At 41.8% G+C, this 25455-nt stretch overlaps 1 protein-coding gene and 1 long non-coding RNA gene across 2 annotated transcripts; one reads left to right on the plus strand and one right to left on the minus strand.

Annotated features, from left to right (window-relative positions):
- Window positions 1-1146: 1146 nt before the first annotated feature.
- On the plus strand, window positions 1147-7663 carry TEX36 (testis expressed 36). The gene is made up of 4 exons (XM_054637861.2): window positions 1147-1301; window positions 2153-2284; window positions 3944-4024; window positions 5337-7663. The coding sequence occupies exons 1-4, from the start codon at window positions 1254-1256 to the stop codon at window positions 5607-5609; spliced, it is 534 nt and encodes a 177-aa protein (XP_054493836.1). The 5' UTR covers window positions 1147-1253; the 3' UTR covers window positions 5610-7663.
- Window positions 2194-24674, minus strand: LOC143694757 (uncharacterized). The gene is made up of 4 exons (XR_013183418.1): window positions 24269-24674; window positions 9646-9788; window positions 4022-4107; window positions 2194-2440 (listed from the first exon to the last, which is right to left on the minus strand). It is a non-coding gene; the product is annotated as an uncharacterized LOC143694757 (long non-coding RNA).
- Between the last annotated feature and the right edge of the window lie 781 nt (window positions 24675-25455).

Consider the following 25455-nt stretch of genomic DNA (forward strand, 5'->3'; position numbering starts at 1 on the left):
CTCCACTACCTCCCTTGGCAGCCCCTTCCAATTCTTGGCTACTCTTTCCATGAATAAATTTTCCCGAATCTCCCGTATAAATCTCCCCTGGCACAGGTTGAGGCCATTCACAGCTGTGCCAGAAGGTCCCCCGAGCCTCCCTTTCTCCAGGCTTGTTTGACTGGATAACTGGGACCTTAATGAAACATGCAAAAACTTGGTGGTGGGGTACCTCAGCATGGGAGAGGGTTGAAAATTGCTGTGTCCTGCCCTCTGTACACTGAGTTCAACAAAAGCTGAGCTCTGATGGCTTCAGTAAGCAAGTAATTCCTAAACAGTGCCCATGGGATTTTTAATATTTATTATTTTCTGCGTAGATGGTATTCTTCATTCTCTAAACTGCAAGAGGCAGTACGCTTCATGACTGGTCAGGGAGTACAAATGCTGGTTGCCTCATAAATTACATCTGTATCTGTATCTATAGCCACATATATCTTTATATATATATGTATACACACACACATAGATATACATCATGGAATCACAGAATGGTTTGGGCTGGAAGGGAACTTAAAGATCATCCAGTTCCACCCCAGCCATGGGCTGCAGCTTCTCTGGGCACCCTGGGCATCCTTATTCTCTCAGGTAATAATTCCTTCCTAATATCCAGTTTAAATCTAGTCTCTCTCAGTTTGAAGACAAAAAGGACACAAGTGTCATCTTCCTTCCAGTCTGTCAAGGCCAAGGAGGCAAAGTCTTGGTTTGTGCTACAGTGGCCAAGTGTGCTGCAGTTAAATAGTTGGGATGTTTTCAAGTCGGCACTTAAAAGAAAAAAAATCCTTAAGACGCAACCAGGTTTTCTGGAAATATTGGGGGTGTGTTCAATTAAGATGTGTATATGTGGAAAGCCATTTTCAAAAGAGGAGGAAGTTCCATCTTAAAAATTCTTTCTCTAACTTCCTTTGGGTTTTCCTCAAAACCAGCTCTCCTTTCCCCACCCGTTCCTATTCAGGCAGTCAAGTGTCGCTGAAGCGACTGTGCAGAACTGATTTGTTTCCAACATTCCAACATTTCCAACTCCTCCCAGGAGCTGTTATTCCCCTCTGCCCTGCAGCACAGCAGCAGCAGCAGCGCTGCTCCCAGTTGTGTGGATCTCCGGGAGGGCTCTGAGGTCACAGGGGAGGAGGTTCCACAGCCCGGCCGCCCCCCGAGCGCGTCTCCAGGGAACCGCGGTGGCGCTGGCAGAGTGACCGCAGCGGCAGTGACATCGAGCCATGGCTAAGGACGGGCCGGAGCACAGCGGGGGGCACAGTAGCGACTGGGTAAGGGCCGAGCAGGAGCCCCCGTGTCCCCCACAGGGCTCCTTGATCCCTAAACTCTCAGAAAAAGCACCGTGCTAAGGGTGGCTTCGTCCTCTAGTCAGGAATGAGTCTTCCCATGCCTGAGGTTTACGAGGAAAGTGTCCTACGTATTCAGTGTGCAAAAGTTCTGGCTTGTTAACCAACCCTGGCTGGATTTTTCATTCCCCCCCCCCACATACACACACAAAGCTGGAGGTCTCTTATTTGATAGTTAGCCCTGGTTGATTTACCTTCTCTTCTGGAGAGCTCCAGCCAAGGTTTGCCTCAGTTCTCGCCTCCAGGAGAGCGCTGTGATCCCATCAGAAACGCTGGGCTGGGACATGTTGGCATCCCAGGGCACTGTGACACTGCTGGCACAGGCTGCTCCTCACTCTCTGAACCCTTTGGCCTGATGTTGGGTTGAGCTGTTCCCAAAAGTTTTGTACTTTCAAACTTGTACTACACCAGGAGTAGCATGGGTAAGGGGGTTAGAAGGTCGTTGTTTTCCTTGGTGGTTATTGCTGTGAACAGTTTCCAGAAAGTTCCTGGACATTCTTGTCTTGAAGATTCCTAAAATTCTTGTCTGGTTGTTTTATCTACGTTTGAACGTCTTTATGGTAGGGTTTGTGTTGTGTGTGTGGGAGACTCCTCATTTTTCCAGGCGCCACTAGGTGCTGCTGCAATCCAAGTAATAAAAAAGAAACGGGAAAAAACCATTTTGCCCACATTTCTGATCAGATTTATTTGTTATGTGGGTTTTGTTTGTTTTGGGTTTTTTTTTTTTTCCCAGCTGGCTTTTATTTTAAAGGCTCATAATCTTCATTATTTTTTAGTTCACTCACGACGGACTGGAGCTGGGCGAGCTGGAATCAGTAACAAGCGCTTCACTAAAGCATGTCCTGAACTCCGTAGCCGCTGTGGGCCAGGAACACAGGATGCCGCTGCAATACAAAGCTCGGGTGCAGGTGAGTTCCTGTGCAGCGCAGCCGATTTTCGGAGCTCTTTTGCAAGTTGTCACTCGCTGAGTTGTGAGTAAGAGCAGCACTCGGGGTCCTTAGCGGAGCAGTCACGGCGGGCTGGCAGACTTTGTGCCTCGGGGGATGGAGTGATTGCTGCCTGTGCTGCGGAAGAAACATATTTCCCTGTTATTCACTCATAATTTTAGTTGCTCCGAGTCCTGCTGTATTACTGCTGATTTTTATTATTGAGACACCGAATACATTATGATCAATCTCAGCCCACAGCCTGTGCGTAAAGAAGGTTTAATGGACATTTGATCAGCTGTTTGGCAATGAATGTTGGAAATTCAGTATATTCACACAAAGGAGTGTTCTTTTTGATCATTAAAAAGTTAGAAGCTCCTCATTTCAAACATTTTTAAGGCTTGGTTAAAAATGGGACTTTTGAAAAAATTTGTGATGAAAGGAAATACAGTATTTTTAAAAATCACAAGTATTTAAAAATTTGCAGTGTTGTAAGCACCTTTTCATGTCCTTATTTTATCATCACACTGAGCTTTGCTTTACCCACCCGCTTTGGGCACCGAACATTTTCTATTTTCATTTTCTATAAGCACAGCAGTTACAGTGGGTTCATTTCACTGGTTTTGCTATAGTGAAGGGCAGAAATGAAGGGCTTGGAAGGAATATTTAAAAGGGAAGCTTGGGACTATGAAAAGGAGATTATATTGTAACATGAGTATACACTGTGTTAATATTACATCCACCTTTCTGTGGAACATCTGGCCTTAGCCACTGCCTGAAAAGGGTAGGTTTTATCAACTGGTAAATATACCTAAAAAAAAAAGGAAGAGAACCTGCCTAGTAAACCAATTATCCTGAGATCTGACCATGGAGCTGACCCTGTGCAGGCACATTTTGTGAATCTTCTTGCTGGATCAGGCCTCCAGTCACATTGATCTTCAGAACTCATTCAGGTTCCCCTATTCTTGAGACACTTCTTTTACACTGTGTCACATTAAAACTTCCTTTTCTGTTTGGAGTGGAATATCACAGTTGGGATATTGCACTGATAACATTTAAAAACTCAGATATGTTCAGTATTTCTAAAATAGCACTTTTTGCAGTTGTCTTTTTTTTCCTTCTGAAACTCTGCTTTCATTTAGAGACTGGATGAACATTATGTTAAAGAATGAGATTATAAATTAGTTAAGTAATTAATACCTCTTCAGCTTCCCCTGCAACAAGCAGTGTCCATGACATTCAGTTCATAAATCACAGACTAATTCAGTTTTGAGGTCCCTTTTGTAGTTTATTTTAATTAGCTCTAGGCCTACTGCTAAATCAAGGAAGGCAATCCTGACATATATCTAGCATTTTGCTGCTTTGCAGACAGAATGTATCATTTCTTATTTGAAAATTCGCACTTTTATATTAATCATGTATATATTCAGCAAATCCTCCTGGTCATTTTATTTAAAAAAAAAATTAAAAGTCCACATTATGGCTATAAAATCACGTGTAGGTGAATATTTAATATAGGAATATGACTTCTGTGCTAGAACAAAGGCAGCTGTAATCTCACAATATAAGAATAAAGACTAATAGACTCCAAACAGAGTTTAAAATTATCTTCTTTTCTTGCTGTAATTTCTTTTCTTGCAGAAAGCAGGAAACAACAATTTCCCATTCTCTTCTCATGACAACAGACACGACATATGCAATGCAGTCGAGTATTTTGACCTGGTGAGTACCCAGCACTGTGACAAATCAGGCAACTCCAGATCTATTGGTCTGCCAGAGATTAAACACAGCATCTTTTCTGTCCCCTAAAAAAAAAAAGAAAGAAAAAAAGAGAAAATAGATGCTAAAACTGTGAGAAGAGAAAAATGTAAATAGCAAAGAAAAATACACTTTTTATTAGTAGAGGGCTGGAACATCTGTGGGACTGTCACAGATGTGCAGCAGCACATACAGTCATTGAGGATGGTGTGATTCAAAGGGAAGCAAAAAGCCATGATCTGGGTCTCTGACATTTTCTGGTATTTTCTAATATTCCTGTTTTGGTTTGGTACCCAGTTAAATGTCCTATTAGTCTGCTCTAAGTGATTTGCCTTGCAATGAATTTCTGTAGATATCTCAGCAACTTCTAATTTGCGGTCCCAAATATTTGGTTCAGACTCATCTTTATCATAAATTTAAACAAAATCCATAGGATACCCACAATATATCTCAAGAATGCATTCTTTGAATTCTTTACAATACACCTGTTTAAATGTATGCTGCAGAAGCCACAACTTTGACTAGAATTAAAATTTTTTTGGGGCTTTTCTCTGTGGGCAACGCTTCCATTCCCCTTAGATTGTTGGTATTGTTCCAGGCAGCAAAAGAAATAGTGCAGTTCACAGGATAATGAGTAAAGGAGGAAGCAGTGAATTGTGATATAGGGAGTTTGTCTGATTTTGGGCTCTGTCAGGCCTAGACTTTTTGGAATTCATTATTCACTGAGTAACCTCAATTTCTGTGCACTTTGGGCAGTGTCTCATTGTTTTAGAGATACTGATCAACCATAATTCCAGCTAAATTTCCTGCGAGCTGTGGAGTGTGAAAATCAGGCTCTGTCTTTCTGTGTTTGGACACACAAGGGATAGCACTGAAGATTCAGATTTCATGGTCTGTCTCAGTTTCTTTATTGCAGTCCAAACCTAGAATTATTAACCTATTTCTATGGGTGCCTCTGAAGATTAATTTAGCCGAGCTAAATAGCCTTGAGTAGCTGGTGTGCTACAGAAATGCAAAGTAAAAGTGGTTTATTAGCTCTGAGAGGTGGAAGGTCAGCAGATTTCCCATTATATATGCAACCAAAAATGTTCATACAGGCAAGTCTGACAATATTATTTTTAACTTGCTAAAGGTCGACCGTGAGTTCTTGCAGTCACTGCGGTAACAGCTTCGTTCACTTCCCAGTGGGGCAGTGACTGTTACAAGATTCATCTGTGAAGCTGTGACTGGAAGTCATATGGTTGCATGAATTTTAGTTCCCTTTTTTTTCCTGCAGGGCATGGGCGTGAGGAAGTTGGACCCAGAGAAGCAGAGACAGAACTCCCATAACTTCTTTGAGTGGTCTCGCGCGCCGGGCCGGAGCAGCCGCGAGGGCTTCGTCACCGTGTACCAGAGCACGTTTGTGTCGGGTCAGAGCCCCGGGAAGGAGGAGCAGTCCCACAGGCGCTACCCCAAACACCACTGCCAGAGCCACAGCGACCACAAACAGAGCTCCAGCAAAGCTGCTACTGAGGATGAGAAAGCCCTGAAGCCATCCCAGACATCTTAATCAGCAGAACACCTCTGGAACACCCCACCGAGCAAATGTGAGCTGTTCACCACTCAGACCAACGGTGGAGGAATAAACATTTGAGTGAAGTGCACGTGGCAGTACATTGAGAGTTCATTACCTGATACTACTCTGAGAACATAATTCTAGAAAACCTTTAAGGAAGAGGAGCATTACAAGGAAAAACAAGATTGTGCATATTTTTTAGACATATGTCTGCTAGAACACAGATAGGGATTGTGCTTGTGTTACCTGATACTGGTTGACCCTCATCTTCACACAAATGCTCCTTCAGCTTCTGAATCAGTAGCAGGGCTGTACCTCAGGCAGCTGACAGCACCTCCACTGACACAGGAGCATAATGGACCTGGATCCTTGAGGGGTTACCACAGCAGGGAGCCAAACCCCTGTGTGCTCAGGCAAGAGAGAAACATTTTGGAGAGGTTTCATGGCTGAGAAGGCAGGTGACCAGCCATTAGAGAAAGCAGAGAAAAAAGAAGCTGTGCTTTAGATTGCTGTGCAAAATCAGTGTCCTGTTTGGTAAAAGCACAGCAGTTGTAGAAGTGAAAAAAGAAGGAGTGCTGTGAACAACATTTGTGCACTTAAAAATTTGATTCATGGCTGTAAGAGGGAAAAAAGTTGAGCTGAAGTGAAAGGTTGCATGGAGGTTTGAGTTTGGGGTGAACTGGATCTTAAAAAGAGCTCATGATTTTATAGTTGCATGTCCCCAAGGAAGATAATTCAAACCCAGTCCTCCAAGCACTCTTCTCCCAGAATATTCCCTGATGTTAGGATGTGGCAGGCAGTTGAGTCACACCTAGAGTCAGACCTCCAGATGATGTGTTTTCCTCTTCTGGATCATTTCCATTAATATCAATAAAATAATAAGCTAAGCTATGTGTCCTAAAATATCCTACAAATAAGCTTGTTGCTATGCAAAATAAAGTTGACTTAAAAAAAAAAATCAATCATAAGTTTATGAGATAATTTCCTTTTTTTACAAGATAAATGGAAAAAATAAACCCTTGACCCTTAGAATTCCCTGCATTGTAAGAGCTGCCTTGAACATGAACTCAGTTAAAAAATGACATTTCTGCCTTTCAGTGAACAGATGCATTTTTTGCTATCAGCATGCAGTGGCTGAAGGCCTTTTTGTGTGCCATCAAAATAGATGGGATTAGATTCCCCAAACGTGTAGCATGTTTATTAGCACATGTTGAAATAATAAACTCATTTTTTTTAATGGAGTTCCCCCTCTTAGAGTTCTTGGGGTGCTACACAATACATCAAAATCCAAAACATCAATGAACAATGTAAAACCAAATAAAAAGCCAAGTAACATAGTGCTATTAAAAAGAATTGCATTTTCTCAAAGTAAAGACAGCCTGCCTGACAGCTCCAGAGTCAGAATTTCCAGAGCTTTAGCCAACAGTTTCATCCCCAGACTGATTCAGAACTGCAGTGTGTGCCAGTCACATGGTGAATGAAGTGCCCCATGCTGTTTGGCAAACTCCAAAGGGCAATCTTGGACCTCCATCAGAAGGAAGGAGCACATTCTTGTTCCATTAGTAATGTTTATCTGTGGTTTAGCATTACAACTGGATGTGGTGAAATAAATTGCTGGAGTTTGTTATGCCTTAAGACACCAATAAAAACACTCCAGATTTCTTTTTTTCCCCTCTTTTTTTTTTCTTCCCATTTTTGGTTAAAATGTGGCTTTAAAAAAAGAAAAGAAAGTACCTGTGTATTAATACATATTTTCAACTATATTGTAATAAGGATTGCAGAGGAGAAACTGAAGAGATCATGAATCCTTTATAAACTGAAATAAACTGTGGTGGGTTGAATAAAGCAGGTGATTCCCACATATCTTATGCTTTGCCAGTGTTTCTTGGGTAAATAACAGGATACACAATACACTGAATTTGGAAATGAATCATGAATTCCTCAGATAAATTTGTGTACTTTGGATAGAAACCACCAGTTTGTTTACTCTTGTGATAATACTGTCTCTGTGAGGAAGGTCCTGTTGAGTTAAAACAGTTTTGAACATACATTTTCTTTTGTTTGTTTCTTTGGGAATGGAAGAAAATGAACTAGGGCTGATAACTCCCCTGAAATGTTCAGGTCAGTGCAGGACAGTGCTCTTGGCTGGGAGCTCACTGGGATCAGATGGGGGTAGGTAGGCTCAGCAGAATGATCATTCTGTGGCTTAAATCAGCCAAATACTGTTCTAAGAGCTGCTGATAAGGATGGACTTTTTTTTTTTTTGCATTGTTATATTTAAAAAATCAAACCCAAACACCCTCTTTGCAGAAACAACAGCCTTCATCCTCCAATCCTTTCCAAGGAGTATTGGTGTCCTCTGTTTTTTTCTCCTGCACCTGCATCAATGTAGGGACAGCCTATGCATCATTGTTAGAAAATCTTTTTTGTGTTAATTTAAAAGTGTTTCCATTGTGTTACTTTAATTCACAGAACAGAAACAAAATCAGTTTTAAAAAGTTAAACCAGAGGGCTGAACAGGCTCCCCAGGGAATGGGCACAGCCCCAGGGCTGCCACAGCCCCAGGAGGGTTTGGACACGGCTCAGGCACAGGGTGGGATTGTTGGGGTGTCTGTGCAGGGCCAGGAGCTGGACTGATGATCCTGTGGGACCTTCCAGCTCAGGATATTCTGTGATTCTGTGATTAGAAGAGCTGAGCTCAAGAGTTTCAACTTTGCCACTGAAGTTTCCATGCCCAGCTGAAGCCCCTTGGTTCTCAGGTGGCCCCTGGAGCTGTGCTGGGGACAATCTTGTGCCTGTTCACTGTGTTATGTTCACTGCTTTAAACTGTGCTTGCTTTTCTTTCCCTTCTTTCTGTCCTGCCTGCTGGTGAGGAGATGTGAGGACATGGTCTCCCTCAAAGCTGCTGTTGCTCAGCCTGTGATGCCCCTGGTAAGCTGGATGTCCCCTTCTATAGCTGTGTCACTTGTGAGGTGTTGTGACCAATGAAAAGCTATTCACAATCATTACAGACCCTGGTTCTATGAGGGCACACTGGCTTTGGTACAACAGGAGGCAAAATGGAAATTTTGTCTTTTGTTTACTTGGTGTCTAAAGACTTAAAGAAGTCCTTAAAGCTGGGGCTGTGGGGAGCACTGGAAGGGGGAGTTCTGCTGCAGCTGGAGATGGTAATTCAGTGGGGATGCAGCAGTTTGACTTCCAAGTCATCTGCTTTAATCTAATCACTGTGTTGATAATCTAATCACTCCATGTAGCTGAAATGTTGTTCCTTAGCTTGTACTCTCAAGGTTAGAGTGAAGGAACTTGGTGTGGATGTGGCACTGGAGATGAGTCCATTTCCTTCCCTGTGCTGCACAGTTTCACAGTGACAATTCTGTTCCAGCTCTGCTTAAACCCAAAGTTGATGCTCATTTATTTACAGGGATAGAGTTCATGTGTGGATGATATTAAGCTTCTTTAAGTACTCTTTTGCTGGTCTAACATTTCCCTAACTGAGGAAAATATTGGTATAACTGTGGTGGTGCTGATGTTGAACCAAGAGTACAGACAAGCCTGTATCTAAAGGAAGTGTTTATGTTGATAACACTGACCACACTGGTTGGCAAGAAATGAAACTTCTGAAATTAAGTAGAAACTTCTTGGGGATCTCTATCTTCAAGCCACAGTACACAAAGATCATCATCATCATCATCATCATCATCATCATCATCATCATCATTATTATTATTATTACTATTATTACTATTACTATTATTATTATTATTACTACTACTAGTACTACTACTACTATTATTAATTTTCCCTAAGACTCCTGCTGCTGATACCTTATCTAAGGAGCAGTAGATGGCAAGGACAGAGATCCATTCCATTCTGGAGTGGGAAAGAACTATACAGAGCTGCCTCATCCCAAATTTTTTGGTTTATTCCTACTTCCCCAACAAAGTAATAAAATAACTAGCTGTTAAAACATTGCCTGTGGAATATCTAATTAAAGGGAAGTCCATTCAACAGGGAAGCAATCATAACTGACCTTAAATTGGATGTTTAGCCATAGTGGGTGTGAGTGAACCAGTAAAACACCCAATTTATTTATGGTTTGTTTTGTTCAGCTGCTTTTATGAAGATCATGTTACCTCTTTTCTGGTCAAGCTTGTTATTCTTCAGTACATTCACCTGAAAGTGAAATATTTCAAATTGTCATTTTTGAAATGTGATGTATTGAAAAACAATGTAGTTTGAAACAGGTAAGTTTAATTCAAAGAGAAGGAAAGAAGTGCTCAGAGGAGACCTCTGGGACTGCAAGGACTGGAAGTCAGGAATTCAGGAATGGCTGCTCACAGGTGAGTGCCCAGCCCCATGAACCAGGGAAAGCCCTGGGCTTTCTCACAAGGCCACTGTTCAACTGCTGCTAACAAAATGCAGACCAGGTAGAGGGTGGTGGTTTTCCAGGTTGCCTGAACCAGTTCAGAAAATCAGAAGAGTCTTAGGAATACCTTTTCTTTTCATTCCTTGCTGTGGGATCTGTAGAAATAGTGCTCACAGAGCACTACTCTAATAGCAACATGTATGTCTGTGATCCTTTTCAATATTCTATGGAATGACAGATTTTGTAACTGAAACAATTCCATGAAAGTAGATTTAAAATGAAGGTCTCCCATCCCTTTCTCACCCCATTACCCCCAAAAAGGAAGGGATTGTGTTCAGGCTGTCCAGGACATTCCAGCACCTACAAATGGCAATGTTAATGTGCAGACAGAGCAGCACAAGTGTCAAGTCCCGTGCCTGGATGTAAACTCTTGTGGGCTCAGGCCCTATGGTATTAACCAGACACTCCAATGGCATTGTAGGCATGCATTAATGACCCTAAGTGACCCTCCTCATCTTATTGCTTAATTAATTAATGGCCCTGTGGCTCATTGGCAGGGCTCTTTTTCAAGCTGTGTCTTCCCTCACAGGGAAATCAGATGCTATATGGCTCTGTCTACTTATGGGAAAAGGCAAACCCAATAAACAAAGTGTAATTTCCTGATTCCCCTGGGATATAGTGATTCTTTTAAACAATGCTTCTTCAGTTGAGTTGAAATTAAAACCCAGCCTGACCAATATATTGTGGAATATTTCATGGTTAAGCACCAGGTTTAAAGACTTAAAAAAGAAAGAGGACTGGAGGGGAAGGCTGTTGATGCAGAAGCAGAATATTTTCCATCAAAAATGCCTAATCCTATCTTTGTTCCTGGTGTTAATCTGTACACTTCCAGCTTTACATCATTGCTATGAAGATTTTCAGTGCATGTGGGATGTTCATTTTCATTCTGAATTAAACGTGCTATCATTGAGACAAGAATTAACATTTGATCTTCCAACTCTTTTGTGACCTGCAATGCATCTTGGTTCCATAGGAGGGCAGATGTGTTGAACAGCTTGATTTTAATATGTGTTGTATCAGTGTAAGAGCTACAGTTGGGAGTTGAATTATCAGATTTATACTGATATCAGTGAGCTCTCAAATTGTGTCAGAGAAATGCAACAACTTGATTCCAGCATAAATAGAAATATCTCATGGGGTTTGATGCTTACAAAGTTCAAAGGTTTTTCAATACTTATTTATTTTATTTTGTCTCAGAGAGCCTATAATCTGATTACAATTACTTATTTAATCACTGGCAGTATCCAGCAAATTCACAAAATTGGTTTTCTGGCTTACTACTTGGATTTAAACCAACTTTTTATTTCTCTAGCATCAAGTTTTCAATATGTGCTAATTTATGCTAGAGTTTTCTTTATGCTTCAAGCTAAATTCAGTCTTAAATATAAAACAGCTTTAGCCTTTGGGTTAAATAATTCCTTACAAAATTTGAAATTTCAAACCATATTTGCCTTTTCAAGTGAGTTGAAAAACAAGTGAAACTTGTTTTTTTGGAGGCAGAAATGTGTGTGTGCCCTCATGGCTTGGCTGATCCCTTCTTGCAGAGCACCTGGGAGGGAAGCAGCAGTTCCTGTGCCCTGTGTTCAGGAAATAGCAGGGATCTCTCCAGTCTGTCCTGACTCTTATTCCTGTCCTGAGGAATTCCAGAGGGGATCCCTGTGGAGCCCTGCAGCCTGGCAATGCTGTGTTCTGTCAGTGCTGGCCAGCAAAGGCTTTCCATGGGCAATGCCATTTCTTGTGAAACGAGGAGAGTTCCCAGCAGCTGGAGCTGGAAGAGCAGGGTGAACATTTCATCTATTTCATGGAACAAAGTCGTTGAAGTAGAAGAGGGGTTATTAACCAGTGAAGACATTAAGAGCTCAAATTTCCAGGAGAAATGCAGTCCCTCAGCTGCAGGAATGGTGGTGAGGCAGCCTGACCTTTCCTTGCTGTGCACCTGACCCCTCCTCTTCCCTCTGAGCTTGACTGGGTCTCTCTCCAAATACACAGGAGCACCTGGAGGAGGGATTAAACCAGATTTCCTGCAGCATGGAGCAGCTCTGAACTGCTGTGGAAGCAAATACTCAGTGTCAGTGCAGGGTGATGGGAAGGTGGTGTTCTGTTGGTGTTCTCTTGGGGTTCTCTTGGGGTTCTCTTGGTGTTCTCTTGGGGTTCCACTGGTGTTCCACTGGTGTTCTCTTGCTGTTCTCTTGGTGTTCCACTGGTGTTCCACTGGTGTTCCACTGGTGTTCTCTTGCTGTTCTCTTGGTGTTCCACTGGTGTTCCACTGGTGTTCCACTGGTGTTCTCTTGCTGTTCTCTTGGTGTTCTCTTGGTGTTCCACTGATGTTCCACTGGTGTTCCATTGGTGTTCTCTTGGTGTTCCACTGGTGTTCTCTTGGTGTTCCACTCGTGTTCCACTGGTGTTCTCTTGGTGTTCCACTGATGTTCCACTGGTGTTCCATTGGTGTTCTCTTGGTGTTCCACTGGTGTTCCATTGTTGTTCCATTGGTGTTCTGTTGTCCCCAGCCCCCACAGCCCACAGAAGGCAAACAAACCCCCCTGCCCTTCAAAAAGAAGCTGTCAGAGGGTCTCTAAGCAGATAGTCAGCCTTGCTTGCAGATGTGGACACTTTTGTTCCATATCCTTCTCCTACAACACAGCTTTGGACTACTAGGTTGTCAAAAAAGAGTGTTTGGGAGTTATAAGTTAAGGAGGAGGATTTTCCTCACCTCCACTCCCTCACTTATTCTCAGGTTGCTCTTATGTTCAGACTCCAGATCCTGACCTTGCTGCCAAAGCAGATATCAGAGGCCAATATGGCAGCTGTCATACAGGCAAAGATCCTGCTGAGATTTGTGAGATAATTCGTGTGTCAGAACACAGGCCAACTGATAATTTTATTTATCTTGATGTGCAGATGTCTGGTTGGATAAATTCAGAATCATTTCAGTCCACTGCCCAGTGGATGGTCTAAATGCTGGTGGTAACTAAGGCAGGAATAGAATCTGTCACAACTCTTGATGTCCTTAGGACATGACACATTGGGAGTCTGTCCTCATGTTTTCCTTGCACTCTGATAATGAGTATCTACAGCTGCTTTGTCTGGTGGAAGCCTCTCTCCCCCTTTCTGGACTGGAAGCAAACATGCCAACATAGCTTTTCCAGAAATGCAAAAACTTTTCCAGCCAGCTCCAGATTGTTTTTTTGTTTTTCACTTCTCCCTTGTCCCCTTGAACTTCCCCAGCAGGATTTTTTGCAGTCCATTTCTAGAAATATTGCATTCACTCTGACACAAAACAATATCTTTGGCTGTGATAATAAATTAGGCTCAGTGGGAATTGAAGCTTGTTCTTTTGTCCAAGGTGATATAATGGGAGCCATTCATAATGAAGAAAAAAGTAATTGTTATGCGGCATTTTTGTATTAAACATGCCTCCCCAAATTATCCAGAGTATAAAAGAGAATGTTTGGAGAGCTTTGTTACAACCATGCTTGAGCAAAATGCATGTGAATGTGCTCTTATTTGCATAAAAAGGATTTCTTAAAATACAAAACATTTGTATTGCACTGAGCTCCCTCAAGCCCTGCTACCTTACAAGAAGGATCATAGTTTTATCATTAATCAAAACAAAGCCAAAATCAATAAACATGCATAATCAGGACTCTCTGATTCCAGTATGCAAATACACTACATATTGATGAAATGTTTCTGAATCTAAAATAGTTTTCCTCTCTTTTTTCCCCTCAGAAGTCCCTAAGCCTTTTAATTTTAATATTTTATGCGCTGCAATGCAAACAGTATAAGAATGAGTTTGTGTATCAGAGATAACAAGTTAAAAGATAAATGTTGGATGAATCTCCTAATAGTTTTTGCTTGCTCTGCTGGCTTTAAAGGCAGTTTATGCCTCCAAAGGGCTGGTAATTACTTGACCTTTCGAGTCCCAAACCTGCCAGAGCAGTTGCTCTGCCGTGCTCCTTCCAGCCGGTACCGGAGCAGTCGGGGCCCGGGCCCTGTGCCAAGGCTGTTTGTTAATTAGTGAAAATCATTTGTTCCTCGTGTTTAGGGTGATGGAAGGGTTACCTTGCAGGGGGATGGAAATGGTTTCAGGCAGGACAAGTTTGTGTCCTTGGTGTGTGGCTGAGGTGACGGTGGGCACCTGCAGCTCCTCGGATTGTCGCCCCTGTCAGAGCCCAGCTCCCTTCACACACACACAGATCATGAGGATAATTCCTGATGCATCTTCAGTGCTGCCTCCTGGAGTTATAAATTCCTTATCACACTTACATTCACTATGGTACAAGGCACAATGTCATCTGATGCTTCCAAAGGTAAACATTGCACCAAGAGTGTCAGTAATTCCATACGTTTCAGAAGCATTGCACTGCCACAGTTAAGAACCTCTAACAGTGCATGGCTGAAATTAATGCTGCAAATTCCTTTACTCTGAATCACAAATTTCTGACAAGTGAGCTGTGATGGGGGTGAATCTTATCAGCAGCTACACTTACTCAGAAGCTGTGCATATCTGTGGCAGGTATGAAACAGACCCAAAAAATGGGCACATCAACAACCAAAGAATTAAAATAAAACAAAATTCTACGAAGGCCATAGTTAAAGGAAAAGAAGGATGAAAAAGATCAGCATTAGAATAGCTAGGCTGCAATTAAGTTGAAGAAGTTCCTTGTTTGCTAGTCAAATAATAAGCCATGTCAGAGCTCTAGAATTGGCTATTCCAGCATAATTGCATCTCTTGTGTATCTGTGGGACTCTGCTAACCACAGGCATGATCCTCTCGTGAGAGTCATCCCCTCCTTGCTGATTTATCAGCCCTGGGAAAAGTTTAAAGGTGTGACGTTTATTTTATATCATCATAAGCTAAATGTGGCAGCCATCATAGATTAGGAAGCCCAATTTCAAACTGTGATTGTCTTTTAGGCTGATTAATTTGCTGGGGGGGGTTTCACAGTGAGTCTGTCTGTTTCCCAAGCCATGCTTATTTACATTTACTCAGTGCTTGCTTCCATAACCATGGAGTGTCTAAATGAATAAATAAATACATTTCTATAGGTAGAAATAGGTGCTCACCTGAAGAGAAATGGTAGATCCTATGTGTAACTGCACTACTTAGAAGCAGCCTCAGCAAAGTCAAGAGTGTCGTGGGTTTGTAGAATAGGTACAGATAAATGTGTAGGGTGAGAGGTGCTGTGAGCTCCTCAAAGTCAGTTACTGCTTGATTTTCATTTACTATGCAGGTGCTTTCCAGAAAACTTTGTACTTTTGCTTTTTTAATCAATTCTTCAGTGATACGAACTGAAACTTTTAACAATAGGATGGGGGTTTAATTTTCATGGTAAACACTTACACAAAGCTACTTGACAAAGAGAAAAGTAAAGGTTATTGCAGAAATGGGTTGATGATAGTAGGAACTGATATTCCTCAGCATCTCCCTCACTGCTTAATTTTCCAAACCAGCAAAAAGAGTGAGAACTATTTCTCTTTGTTTCAACCTCTGTTTGCACAGCCTGAAACAGAATTTTGCCTCTGCCCCCTTTTCTTTGCAAATTTTGGTAGTTGCAGTGCATTGCTGCTGGACTGTCTCAGTGTTACAGTGACTGTGGCTGATTTGTTACTGCATTACATCCATGAGATGTAATGGCAAGTGTTCTACCTGTGCTGATTGTTGATTTTAGCTGTAACTTGTCATTTTGGCAGGTCTAAGGCAAGTGAGTAATTGATATGACCTGGTGTATTAAAACAAGTTCGACATTAAATCTTTTTGTACTCAGTTATTTTCAAAAAGGAGAAAGAAACGGAAATCTCTCTGATTCTGGCAAGAATGGTAAAGGAAAATACAACTGAGTCCATTTCCTTATTGCTTGTGGAAGGTGTTCAAATAAATAAGAACCTGGACAGAATGCCAGTAGTGATGTGAGGGATTAATATTTTTAAACTCTTGGGTTTCTTTGGCTCAGCCTTTCTGCAGAAGGGTGGAGTGTTTACATGAGCCACCAGCATCCATCTCCAGGGCTGCCAGCCTGGCACCTCACTCTGTTTTTGCATTAAAAAGGAGAGGGGAAAAGTGAGCTGGTGATCCTGCAGGAACACTGAAGAGGGTCCCAGGCTGGTGTGAAGGACAGCATGATCTTCTCCTGCAGGTCTGAGGGCTGCAAGTTTTAATGTCAGTGTGTTCTGATCCTCCTTGGGTAATTAATCTCTGGCTCCATGGGCTGCCATTTGCATTTAGAGCCTTGCAACGTTTTGTGTTTTCAAAATATTTTTCACATGAGACTTCTGAAGTGCATTGAAGAAAACAAATGGAGCTCTCTCCACCCACAGGGTGTAATTGACTGCTTGGCACAGCCAGGACTGGAATGACAGAAACCCCCTCGCCTTGATCTCCTTACCCTGCTCTAAACATTTTCATGACCTTTTTTGGAGAAGTCTGGCAAAAGTAATATCAAACAGGGGACTTTTTTCCCATGTCCTCCTCTGTTTTGTTGCACAGTGTGGTCTGTTTTAAATAAGCTCCACAGTGCAGTCATTTAAGGGAATGAAGATATTTCATAGCACGCTTAGCATTTGCATTTGAATATAGGCCACCCTGCTGTTTGATTAAACTGGAGTTTAAGAAAACTGTAAGAATTGAGGTTCATGTGCAGTGCAGTACTTCACACTCGGATTGCAAAGGTTGTTGAAGGAAAAAAAAATGATAATATCCTTGGAAGTACATGACTAATGAGAATATATATAGCACTTCTGAGACAGCTCAAATATATAATTATTGTGAGGATTTCACAGACACATAAATATAATGATCTTCAGCTAAGTAAATTGCTACCTACCAATGAAATAAATATGGTCCCTTCAGAATTTGAAATAATTCAGTGCTGTAGGTGGTGGGAAATGATTCACCTTAGCTGTTATCTCTGGAACAGTAATATAGAAATATATCTGCCAGTACTGTTACATTTACATTGTTCTTCATATCCTGTGGAGTTTGTCAGAAGATCTGCAGTCCCTGCTGGGTTTCACCCCCTTATTTTGATAAGGCTCCTCACAGCATGGCTCAGCCATGGGTTGGAGCAGCTAATATTGTTTACCACAGCAGGCATCCCAGCCATAATATTTTTCCAAGAAACACTGATGTGTTTAAAGGTCAGGTTGATACTGATTTGACTGCTAAACATGAATTCATTTTTCTGGGAGTAAAGGGGTGTACATGCCTTGGGATAAAGGTTAAACTGTTGTTTATGCACTCGATAGGTGGAAAACACAAGGCTTTAATACACAAATCATAATAGCCTGGTTGGTCAGGCAGGGAGATGTGGTGCTTTACATGGAAATGGAAGCTTGGAATCCACAGGCATTTCTGACTGTTGCTGTAGGAAAAAAACCTCACTGATAACTTCGAGGCTTGCCTGGAATTTGTAACGAGTTTAAACTCTTTTTTGGGCACAGCAGGCCAGAATTCATTCAGGTCTTTTGGCAGCGCTGATAAAATTGAATTTTGCTACCCCTGATGAGGTGTCAGGGACTGGATCCTGCTCCTACAGCCCAGGGAGGGAAAGGAAGGCAGGTGGGAGAGATGGACAGTCCTACACCTTTGGATTCGCTGGTTTTGCCATCTCTGCTGGAGTGGGAGTGATGTGGTGGTGTCTGCTATGCCAAAGGCAGCTGCTCTTCTCCTCCTTAGCTGCCCCCTGTCCTTCAGGTGCCTCTTGCCATGGCAGTGAAATCCTGCTTGGGAGGGCTGGCTTAGCCTCAGACATGTCTAGGAGGCAGCTGCAGTACACATCTGGATTTTAAGGAGGGTGTGATGGGTTCTGAGAGCTTTGCCTGGGCTCCCGAGGGAGCAAACCTCAGCCAGGACCTGCTCAGCTCCCATTTCCCAGAGGTGAAGCTGAGCTCTGCCTGCAGAGCCCTCTGCTCTCCTGCTCTGGTGCCTCCAGGCAGCTGAGATCCCACAGCTGAGAGGAGCTCAGAGACCCAGGATATCTGAGCACCCTTATCTGGCTTCTGTCTGCCAGCTACTTGCTCTTATTTAAGCACCATTCCTTCCAGTCTGTAGAAAAATGATGCAGCTCCCAAGGGAGATTTTAACCAAACCCCACACTCAGTTTTGTGGGAAGTGGTTTTGCTTCCACCAGAGCTGTTCTTTGCCAACACCTCCTTAGTTCCTTGCTCTGTGTCCATGTCAATCAGCCCCTCCTTTCCCATTCCTCTCCTGTTCCCTTTTTCCAGCCTCTCAGAGCCTGAGACACCTCACTTACCCATCCTGTAAATCCTTTCCTTCCAGCTTCCTCCTCTCTTTCTGTGTCAAGGAAATCTTTATTCTCAGGTTACGAAGAGGTGGCTGCAGCCATGTAGGATCACATTATATATTTCCTTAACTACACCTTTTGGTATTTTGGGCTTTTGGAGCCCTCAAAGCCCACCCAGGGCTGTTCCTGTTGAATTATCTTATAAATGTTTTCTAGATTTGCTGTGGTATTTATTTCTACAGATTTTGCCTCTGCAAAGACTCCAGTCCTGGCACAGCAGCTCAGGTCACTCCTTTGATGTAGTTTTCAGTGGGATGTTCTGACACCTTGACCATCTTGGCATTTGCTTTGAGAACAGATGGAGGAAACAGTCCATAATACTCCTGTTGGCCTAAAAGCAGAGACTGCAGTAGTGCCACGAGCAGCTGGCTGACATCAATAGCACAGGATGTGTGTTTGATTAGCTTTGCTCTCACAAGAAAGACCCACTGTATTGTTTTGAAGAATGTGTTCAGTTGTTTTAGCAAACTTAAAAATCCCCCGTTGCTCCAGAAATAGAACATTCAAGTGAAATGTCTCCCATGGCAGGGATAAAAAGCCTTGCAAAATGTTTTGTCTACAGATCACCCTTAATCCTGAAGCTGTATCAGTTCAGAAAAACTTCAGGATTTCTTTTTTTCCCCCCCATCTCCTGAAGACACATAAATCTAGAAACCCTGCAGGAGGATTTCTGTCTTAGCAAACAGTGCTTGGCTGCATTTTGGGTTGGTATTTCAGCTCAACATTACAAATACTTGTGTCAAAGATCTTGGCTGGAATCCTGGAATTATTTCAGATGTGATGGTGTGATAATAAGAAAAAAATCCTCGCTAGGCTTTCGTGCCTGCCTCTTATTTCTGCCAGGTTGCCATTGCTCTCTTACTGAAGAGAAAAAGCTGTAAAAATTACATTGTATTCCTGAGGTTTCTCACAGGAAGATTATTCCTGTGGATGTTTGTAAGAAAACTGGTTTGCTGTTTTTTCAAAGGAAAATGTGGTGTAGAATAAAGAAGGTTTGCTTGAGGAAAATCCAGCACTGACTGGAAAGGAGAATTCTCATTTTCTCTCTGTTTTTCTCCTTCCACCCCCGTTCCTCACAGTCAGGACTCCCATGCCTTGTTTTCCAACCTTATTATCAATCATTCCTCTGCACCTCTTTGACTTCCTTGTATATGGTGCTTTATCCCTGAAGCATTTAGCAGGAGTCACTTGTTAGCTTAATTCCAGGTAGATACTTTTACAGGGGTAAGACCATATTCCTTTAATATTTTAATAAGTATTTAAAAATACTATAAAAATAGATATTGTATTTATTATCTATACTTGTTTGTGCAAGGAATTTAAGTGAAAGTTTATATGTGGCTGATATTTAAGCAATATAATCCCACAGATTTTTTCTAGAAATCAGAAAATTGAATTAAAAGTCCCAGTGTTTTTGCAAGAATAGCACAAACCAAACCTGTAACTATGAGATAGTTTATATTTGAATAGTTTATATTCAGATAGTTTATATTTAAATAACTATGAGATAGTTTATATTTAAATATAAGTTTAAGGCCTATTTAAATGTAAAAGGAAAACAAACAGCTCAGAATTTTAAAAAAAAGAAAAGAAAAAAAAGGGGTTCTTGTTAATAGCAAAAGGCAAGGGTTGTGGACACCTTCAGATTAGAAAAGGCAATTAATATTTATTTCATATCAAAGTAGATTGCTAATTAGGGCTGTGCTCTTCCCATCCCCCAGGGAAATAATCAGGCAGTGAATCTCATCTGGAAAGTTCATGTATGGCAATGAGGAGCTCATCAAAAGCCAGCACAGACCTGGCCGACCTGATGAAATGCTCAGGCTGCCTCACAGGCTGTGCTCTCTAATGGGGTCTAAAAGACCTGGTATTAGTGAATTTATTTTCTGGTGTTCTAAAAGGCCATGATTATATATAGCTCAGTCACTTGTCAGTGTCCTTTCATTAACGTGCCTAAAGAATCTTAATTGCTCAATCAGCAGCGCAGATTTTTGGTCTGCTGGTACAGTTTAAGGGGTTATCCAAGCCAAACAGAGAAAATGGAAATCCTGCCCGAATGGATCCTACAGAAAGAACAAACCATTACAGGAAAAAGTCAAGCAAGACTAAGAAGGGAATTTGAAGAGCAAACAACTGAAGATGGAAAGATAAACAAGAAATTATTTCAAATATACCCAAATCAAGACTGGCAGAGAATAAGGAACAAAGGCAGGGCTGGGTATTGGTGTGTCAAAAAATGACAGAGCTGAAATAAACCAAAAAAATTGAAAAACAACAGATAAGATGGAATTTACTAGATGGAATTCTTTGAACTATTAAATAACACTTCCTTTTTGACAAAATCTTGTCTGTATCCAATGGAAAATTTCAGCTCTTGTCAGCCTTCCCAGCAGCATCATCAAGGTCCTCTCTGTTGAAAATGGAATGGTTGGGGTTTGGATGAAGAGTTCATATCTTAATTAAAAAAAAAAATTAAAGAAGATGATGGGGAAAATTCCTGTTTCCAACCAGATTTAATCTTTACTGTGCTGTATGATTTTTATTGGAAAATTATAGCTAGTATGAAAACCATGCCTTTCTGTTCTAGTAGAATTTTTTGTTATGGTTCACTAGTTCAGATAATAAATTTGGATTTTAAAATGTCTCTTGTAAGCTGATAGAGCAAGTAAATTGTCAGGGGAGAGCTAATTTTTCTTCAGTTTTGTAATTACTTTTTAACCTGAAAAAAACCCTTGAAACATCAGCACAGTCAACCACTAATGTGATAAAAAATTTCAGAAATGTATCCCAAGAATTATTATTGCATCTCATTCAATCTTTTAACAGTGAGGATACAGCTTGAACAAAAAGATGTTAAAATTTACAGAGGAAACTAATGCTGAAGAGGGGTGGATGAAATGAGGAAACCAGTTTATGTTGGTGTTTGGACATCATGAAATAAATGAAATTAGGTGTTAAAGTTGCATCAAAGCATATTTGAGAGAATCATTGTAACTCCCACATGGATGCAACACTGGTGGTTTCTAAATTCTTTCCAGACCCTCAGGAAAAAAATCCAGAAGTTCCTGTAAGAAGATAATGGATAAACTTTCAGATGGATAACTTTCAGGAGTTAAATGTAAGACTATTTTCAGAAATGCATAAAAGGGAACTATTTTACTGCCTTGTGTTGCTTCTGTGCAGAGCAGCAGCTGAATTGCTTTCCTTAGTCTGATCAAGCTGTATTAGAAAGGGTTTAGTGGGAATGGAAGAGCTAACACAGATGATTACAGCAATTGGGAAAAACTTCCCCAAAGAATTTAAACAATGAATAATAAACTTAAGCAAAAAGCCTCCAAGATAGTTCAAATAAAACCTGGGAAATTCAGTAAAAGATCTGTGCAATTTTCATTATGTTTTTCTGTCTGGATGTGCATTTAAACTTCTTCAAATTGATTCTTTGATGTTTTGTAGATTGTGATGTGCTTTGAGGTATTTGTGTGAGGAAAGGGGAACAGCCAGGATTTTTCTGTCCCTTCTTTAAATGCCCTGTTTGCTATTTCAGGTTTAACTGAATGGTAGAGGTTGTCTCCTAGAAGCTTAATGTTATTAAATCAGCAGCAAGATGTCTGACATGGTTTGCCATTATTCCTAAAAAAATAATTAGCCAATGTAGTGGAGTCAACCCCAGTGGAGCACAGGTATATCTGCTTTATAACCTTCCAGACATGAGCCCTAATTACACCCTGGCAGAGTCACTTTAACACTCGAGTCCATTTTGCTGCATGTTGACATTACTGAATTATCTCATGTTCAAAATGCAAAGTAGCTGATTTTTTCCTAAATGCATTTCTTGGCAACCAAGAGATAAATTGGTCTGGTTCCATTTTTAAGAAGGGCTTTGTCCTTTAATGGTCCTTAAATTAATCCTGGTAATTCCACCTGAGAGGATGGCACTTCTAGAAAGCACAGAACAAAATTGTGCATTGTATTGCTTGCATGCATTTACAAATATTCTGTAATCTGTTCACACTGGAAAGAGATTTCTACAGTTATTTAAGAAGTGAGATATAAATAGATGAATGTCATTAAAGATCAGCCTCCCTGCCTTTGAATTTAATGGCAGGGCTTTAGATGAAGTGAAGGACAGTTTGTCCTAGAAGATTGCAAGTTCATTTTCAACAGAACTAAAGCCCTTAAATTAGGAGATGGGCACATGTTTATACAGCATAAGAATTTTTAATACATCCCCTACATTTCTTAGTTCATCTAAATTATTTGACTGATCTTTTGGAATAAGAAGCTGTTAGTAATTGTTTTATTTAGTGCAGCTGTAAGGATCAGTGTTTGGGAATCTACATCCCATAGCCTTTGCTCCTTCACAATAAGACATTATTTCAGGCACAGAATTTCAGTGTTTGTTCTGGGATTTTTTTTTAAGGGTTTTTAGGGGGGCCAGAGCAGAACCCAAGCCTGTCACACATTTCAAGGTCTCTCTGGAGTTCTGTTTTAAATCTGTGATCTCGTAGTGCTTTACAAGTATTACTTTGGAGAAAAGTGGATCCTGAGTTCACCAGGAGGGAAACCAGAGCACAAGAATCTGAAGAACCAAATGTGCAAGGTGCCAGTGCTGAGCTGGGCTGGGTGTTCCACACCATCCACTCCTCTCAGTAATAATCTATGGGTTCTCTGGGTCTGGATTGAAGGCACTTGAGAGGGCAGTTCATGTTCAGACTCAGGTGTTTGTTATTCCTTATCAGTAAAACAGTCTCACTACTGTGAGTTCAGCAGCTTTTCATAGAAGGCACAAAATGGCAACAATCTCTTGTTACAAGGTCTTTTAAGACTAAACTATCCAATTAAGAGCTGACACCTGGATTATTTCCCTTTTAACCCAATAACTGATCCCACAGAGTCCCCAGTGCAGACTTTTCTGCCCAATTACAAAATGCCACCCAAACCCAAGAAGAGGAAGGAGGAAGAAGCATGAAGAAGAAGAAACCCAGGATGACACCCTGTGCCCTCCATCTTGCTTCCATCCACAACATACTGAAAACCCCAAAACCTCAATTTCTCACCAAGTGATCCACCTACACCACTCTCTATAATCTATTTCACACTTTTGTGGATTCCAGTCTGTCTTGAGGTCTGGGAAACTTTCTCCATGAATGAGGGTCAGAGTCAGTGCTGCCCTGGGGGTCAGGGCACCCCAGAGCAGACACAGAAATATTCCCTGGGTTTCCACAATCATCTGTGTTCGCTCTTCCATTCCCACTGAACCCTTTCTAATACAGCTTGATCACACTGAAAGAAAGCAATTCAGGTGCTGCTCTGCACAGAAGCAACCAGCCAGGCTTTTCCTTTCCTCCTGGGACACAGGGATCCAGCTGAGCACATCCCCAGCCCTCAGCTGCTCCTCTCAGAGCCTCCCAAGGCCCTTCATCTGTGGGGGTGACAGGGTTAGGATGGTTGGGATGGATGGAGATGAGAGATCTCTGAAGCCAGGTCTTGGAACTTGTGATTTATTGCAAAGGGCCTGGGTGCAGGGCCCTGCTGGGAGCTGCCAGGCACAGCTGGAGCAGAAAAGAGAAGTAAAGAGAGGGGGAAAGAGAGAGAAGGCAAGAGTGTGGTGAAGAGGATGAGAGAGTAAAAGAGGTACAGAGTAAAAGAGGATAACAGAGTGAGGTTCCCATTACAATACAACAAATCTTCTTCTGTGCTGAATATTCCAATTCTCACTAACCAATCTACTACAATATACAAATCCTATAACGTTTACATACAGCCTATAAGAATCACTACATTACCATACTGTGTCACATTTTAAACCCTAAAAACTCCTCTTTGGGCCCCTTCTGCCAAGTGGCAGGGTCTGCTCTGAGCCTTAGGCCTGTCTGCAAGCAGAGGGTGTTGTTCCATCAAAAGGGTGATGAAACACCTTTTACCTTCAGCTGGCCACGCCATTGTTTTCCAGTTGTTCAGTAACTGAGGGATCTCAAAGCTTGTTTTCATTTCAATCTCGCTTATAGTTTCCATATTCTCAAAACCTTTGCCAGACAATCACATTTATAAGTCTTTCCTGTTTCATCTTCCCCAGCATCCATCCTCATTGCCCTCCTCTGGGCACTCTGATAGTTCCATCTCTTTATTGTACTGTGGCAACTCCGGGACTGGAGGCGCGGGCATCTTTGTCCCCGGGTGGCCGCGGGCGGTGCCGCTCCTTGGGGCTTTGCCAGAGCTTCTCCTTCCCCGCTTGGGACCTTTCCGGAGCTTCTCCTTCCCCGCTTGGGACCTTGCCGGAGCTTCTCCCTCCCTCCCGAGTGCCGGGAGGGCTCTGGGTGTGCAGGGAGCCAGGGGCTGTCGGCAGATGGTGCTGCTGTAACCCTCGAGGAGCCACGCACAGCTCAGCCCCAGCCCTCGGGGCACGCAGCGAGGGCAGCCTGAGCCTCTCCACGCGGGCTTTGGGCACGGGTGTTCATCGCAAATGTCCCGAGGAGGCTTTTCCGGCTGAAAAGACTCCAGGAAAAAAAAATATCTCACTTTACTTAGCGTAGCATAATGTGTTTTAAACACCCTAATTATAGCTACATATGGCAATTCATAAATAAAACAATGCAAGAAGTTGTTCAGCCGTGTACCAGCTCCATTATTTAAGGCCAGGGAGACATCAGTCTTGGTACCTTCAAGGAAAGAATTTTTTTACTGACTAAAAAAAACAAAAAACAAAATCTATATAAACTATTAATAAATTCTGTAACAGTGTATCAGAAAAAAGATAGGAATCTGCCTGCTCCCTTTGGCTTGGTTCTGGTGTTGGGAAATCAGTATTTTGTGGTGTACAAAATTTTTTTAAAAATAGAGAACTTGAAGGGTCTTACAATCCTTTTCGGTTAAGTAGGGGACTTGAAGGGTCTGCACTTACAATCCTTTTCGGTAAAGGTGATTACTTAAAATTCTGGATTCTAGGCTAAGACAAAAAAGTGAGGTTAACAACAGTAGTTCAAACCCTCTTCCAAATGCTTTTTCTCTAAAAATTCAAATAGCAAATTTCCATCTTGGCCAGACGAGTAATGAGGGAGGAAAGAGCTTTTAAAAGAGTTGAACTTTCAATTCAGTATCTGAACCTTCCTCT

Source organism: Agelaius phoeniceus, chromosome 9 (genome assembly GCF_051311805.1).
Source record: "Agelaius phoeniceus isolate bAgePho1 chromosome 9, bAgePho1.hap1, whole genome shotgun sequence".
In the NCBI taxonomy this organism is placed as follows: Eukaryota; Metazoa; Chordata; class Aves; order Passeriformes; family Icteridae; genus Agelaius; species Agelaius phoeniceus.

Coding starts and splice junctions, on each gene's coding strand:
- TEX36 (XM_054637861.2), top strand. CDS start 1,254: ATGGCTAAGGACGGGCCGGAGCACAGCGGGGGGCACAGTAGCGACTGG. Junction 1,302..2,152: donor GGGGGCACAGTAGCGACTGG/GTAAGGGCCGAG, acceptor ATTATTTTTTAG/TTCACTCACGACGGACTGGA. Junction 4,025..5,336: donor CAGTCGAGTATTTTGACCTG/GTGAGTACCCAG, acceptor TTTTTCCTGCAG/GGCATGGGCGTGAGGAAGTT.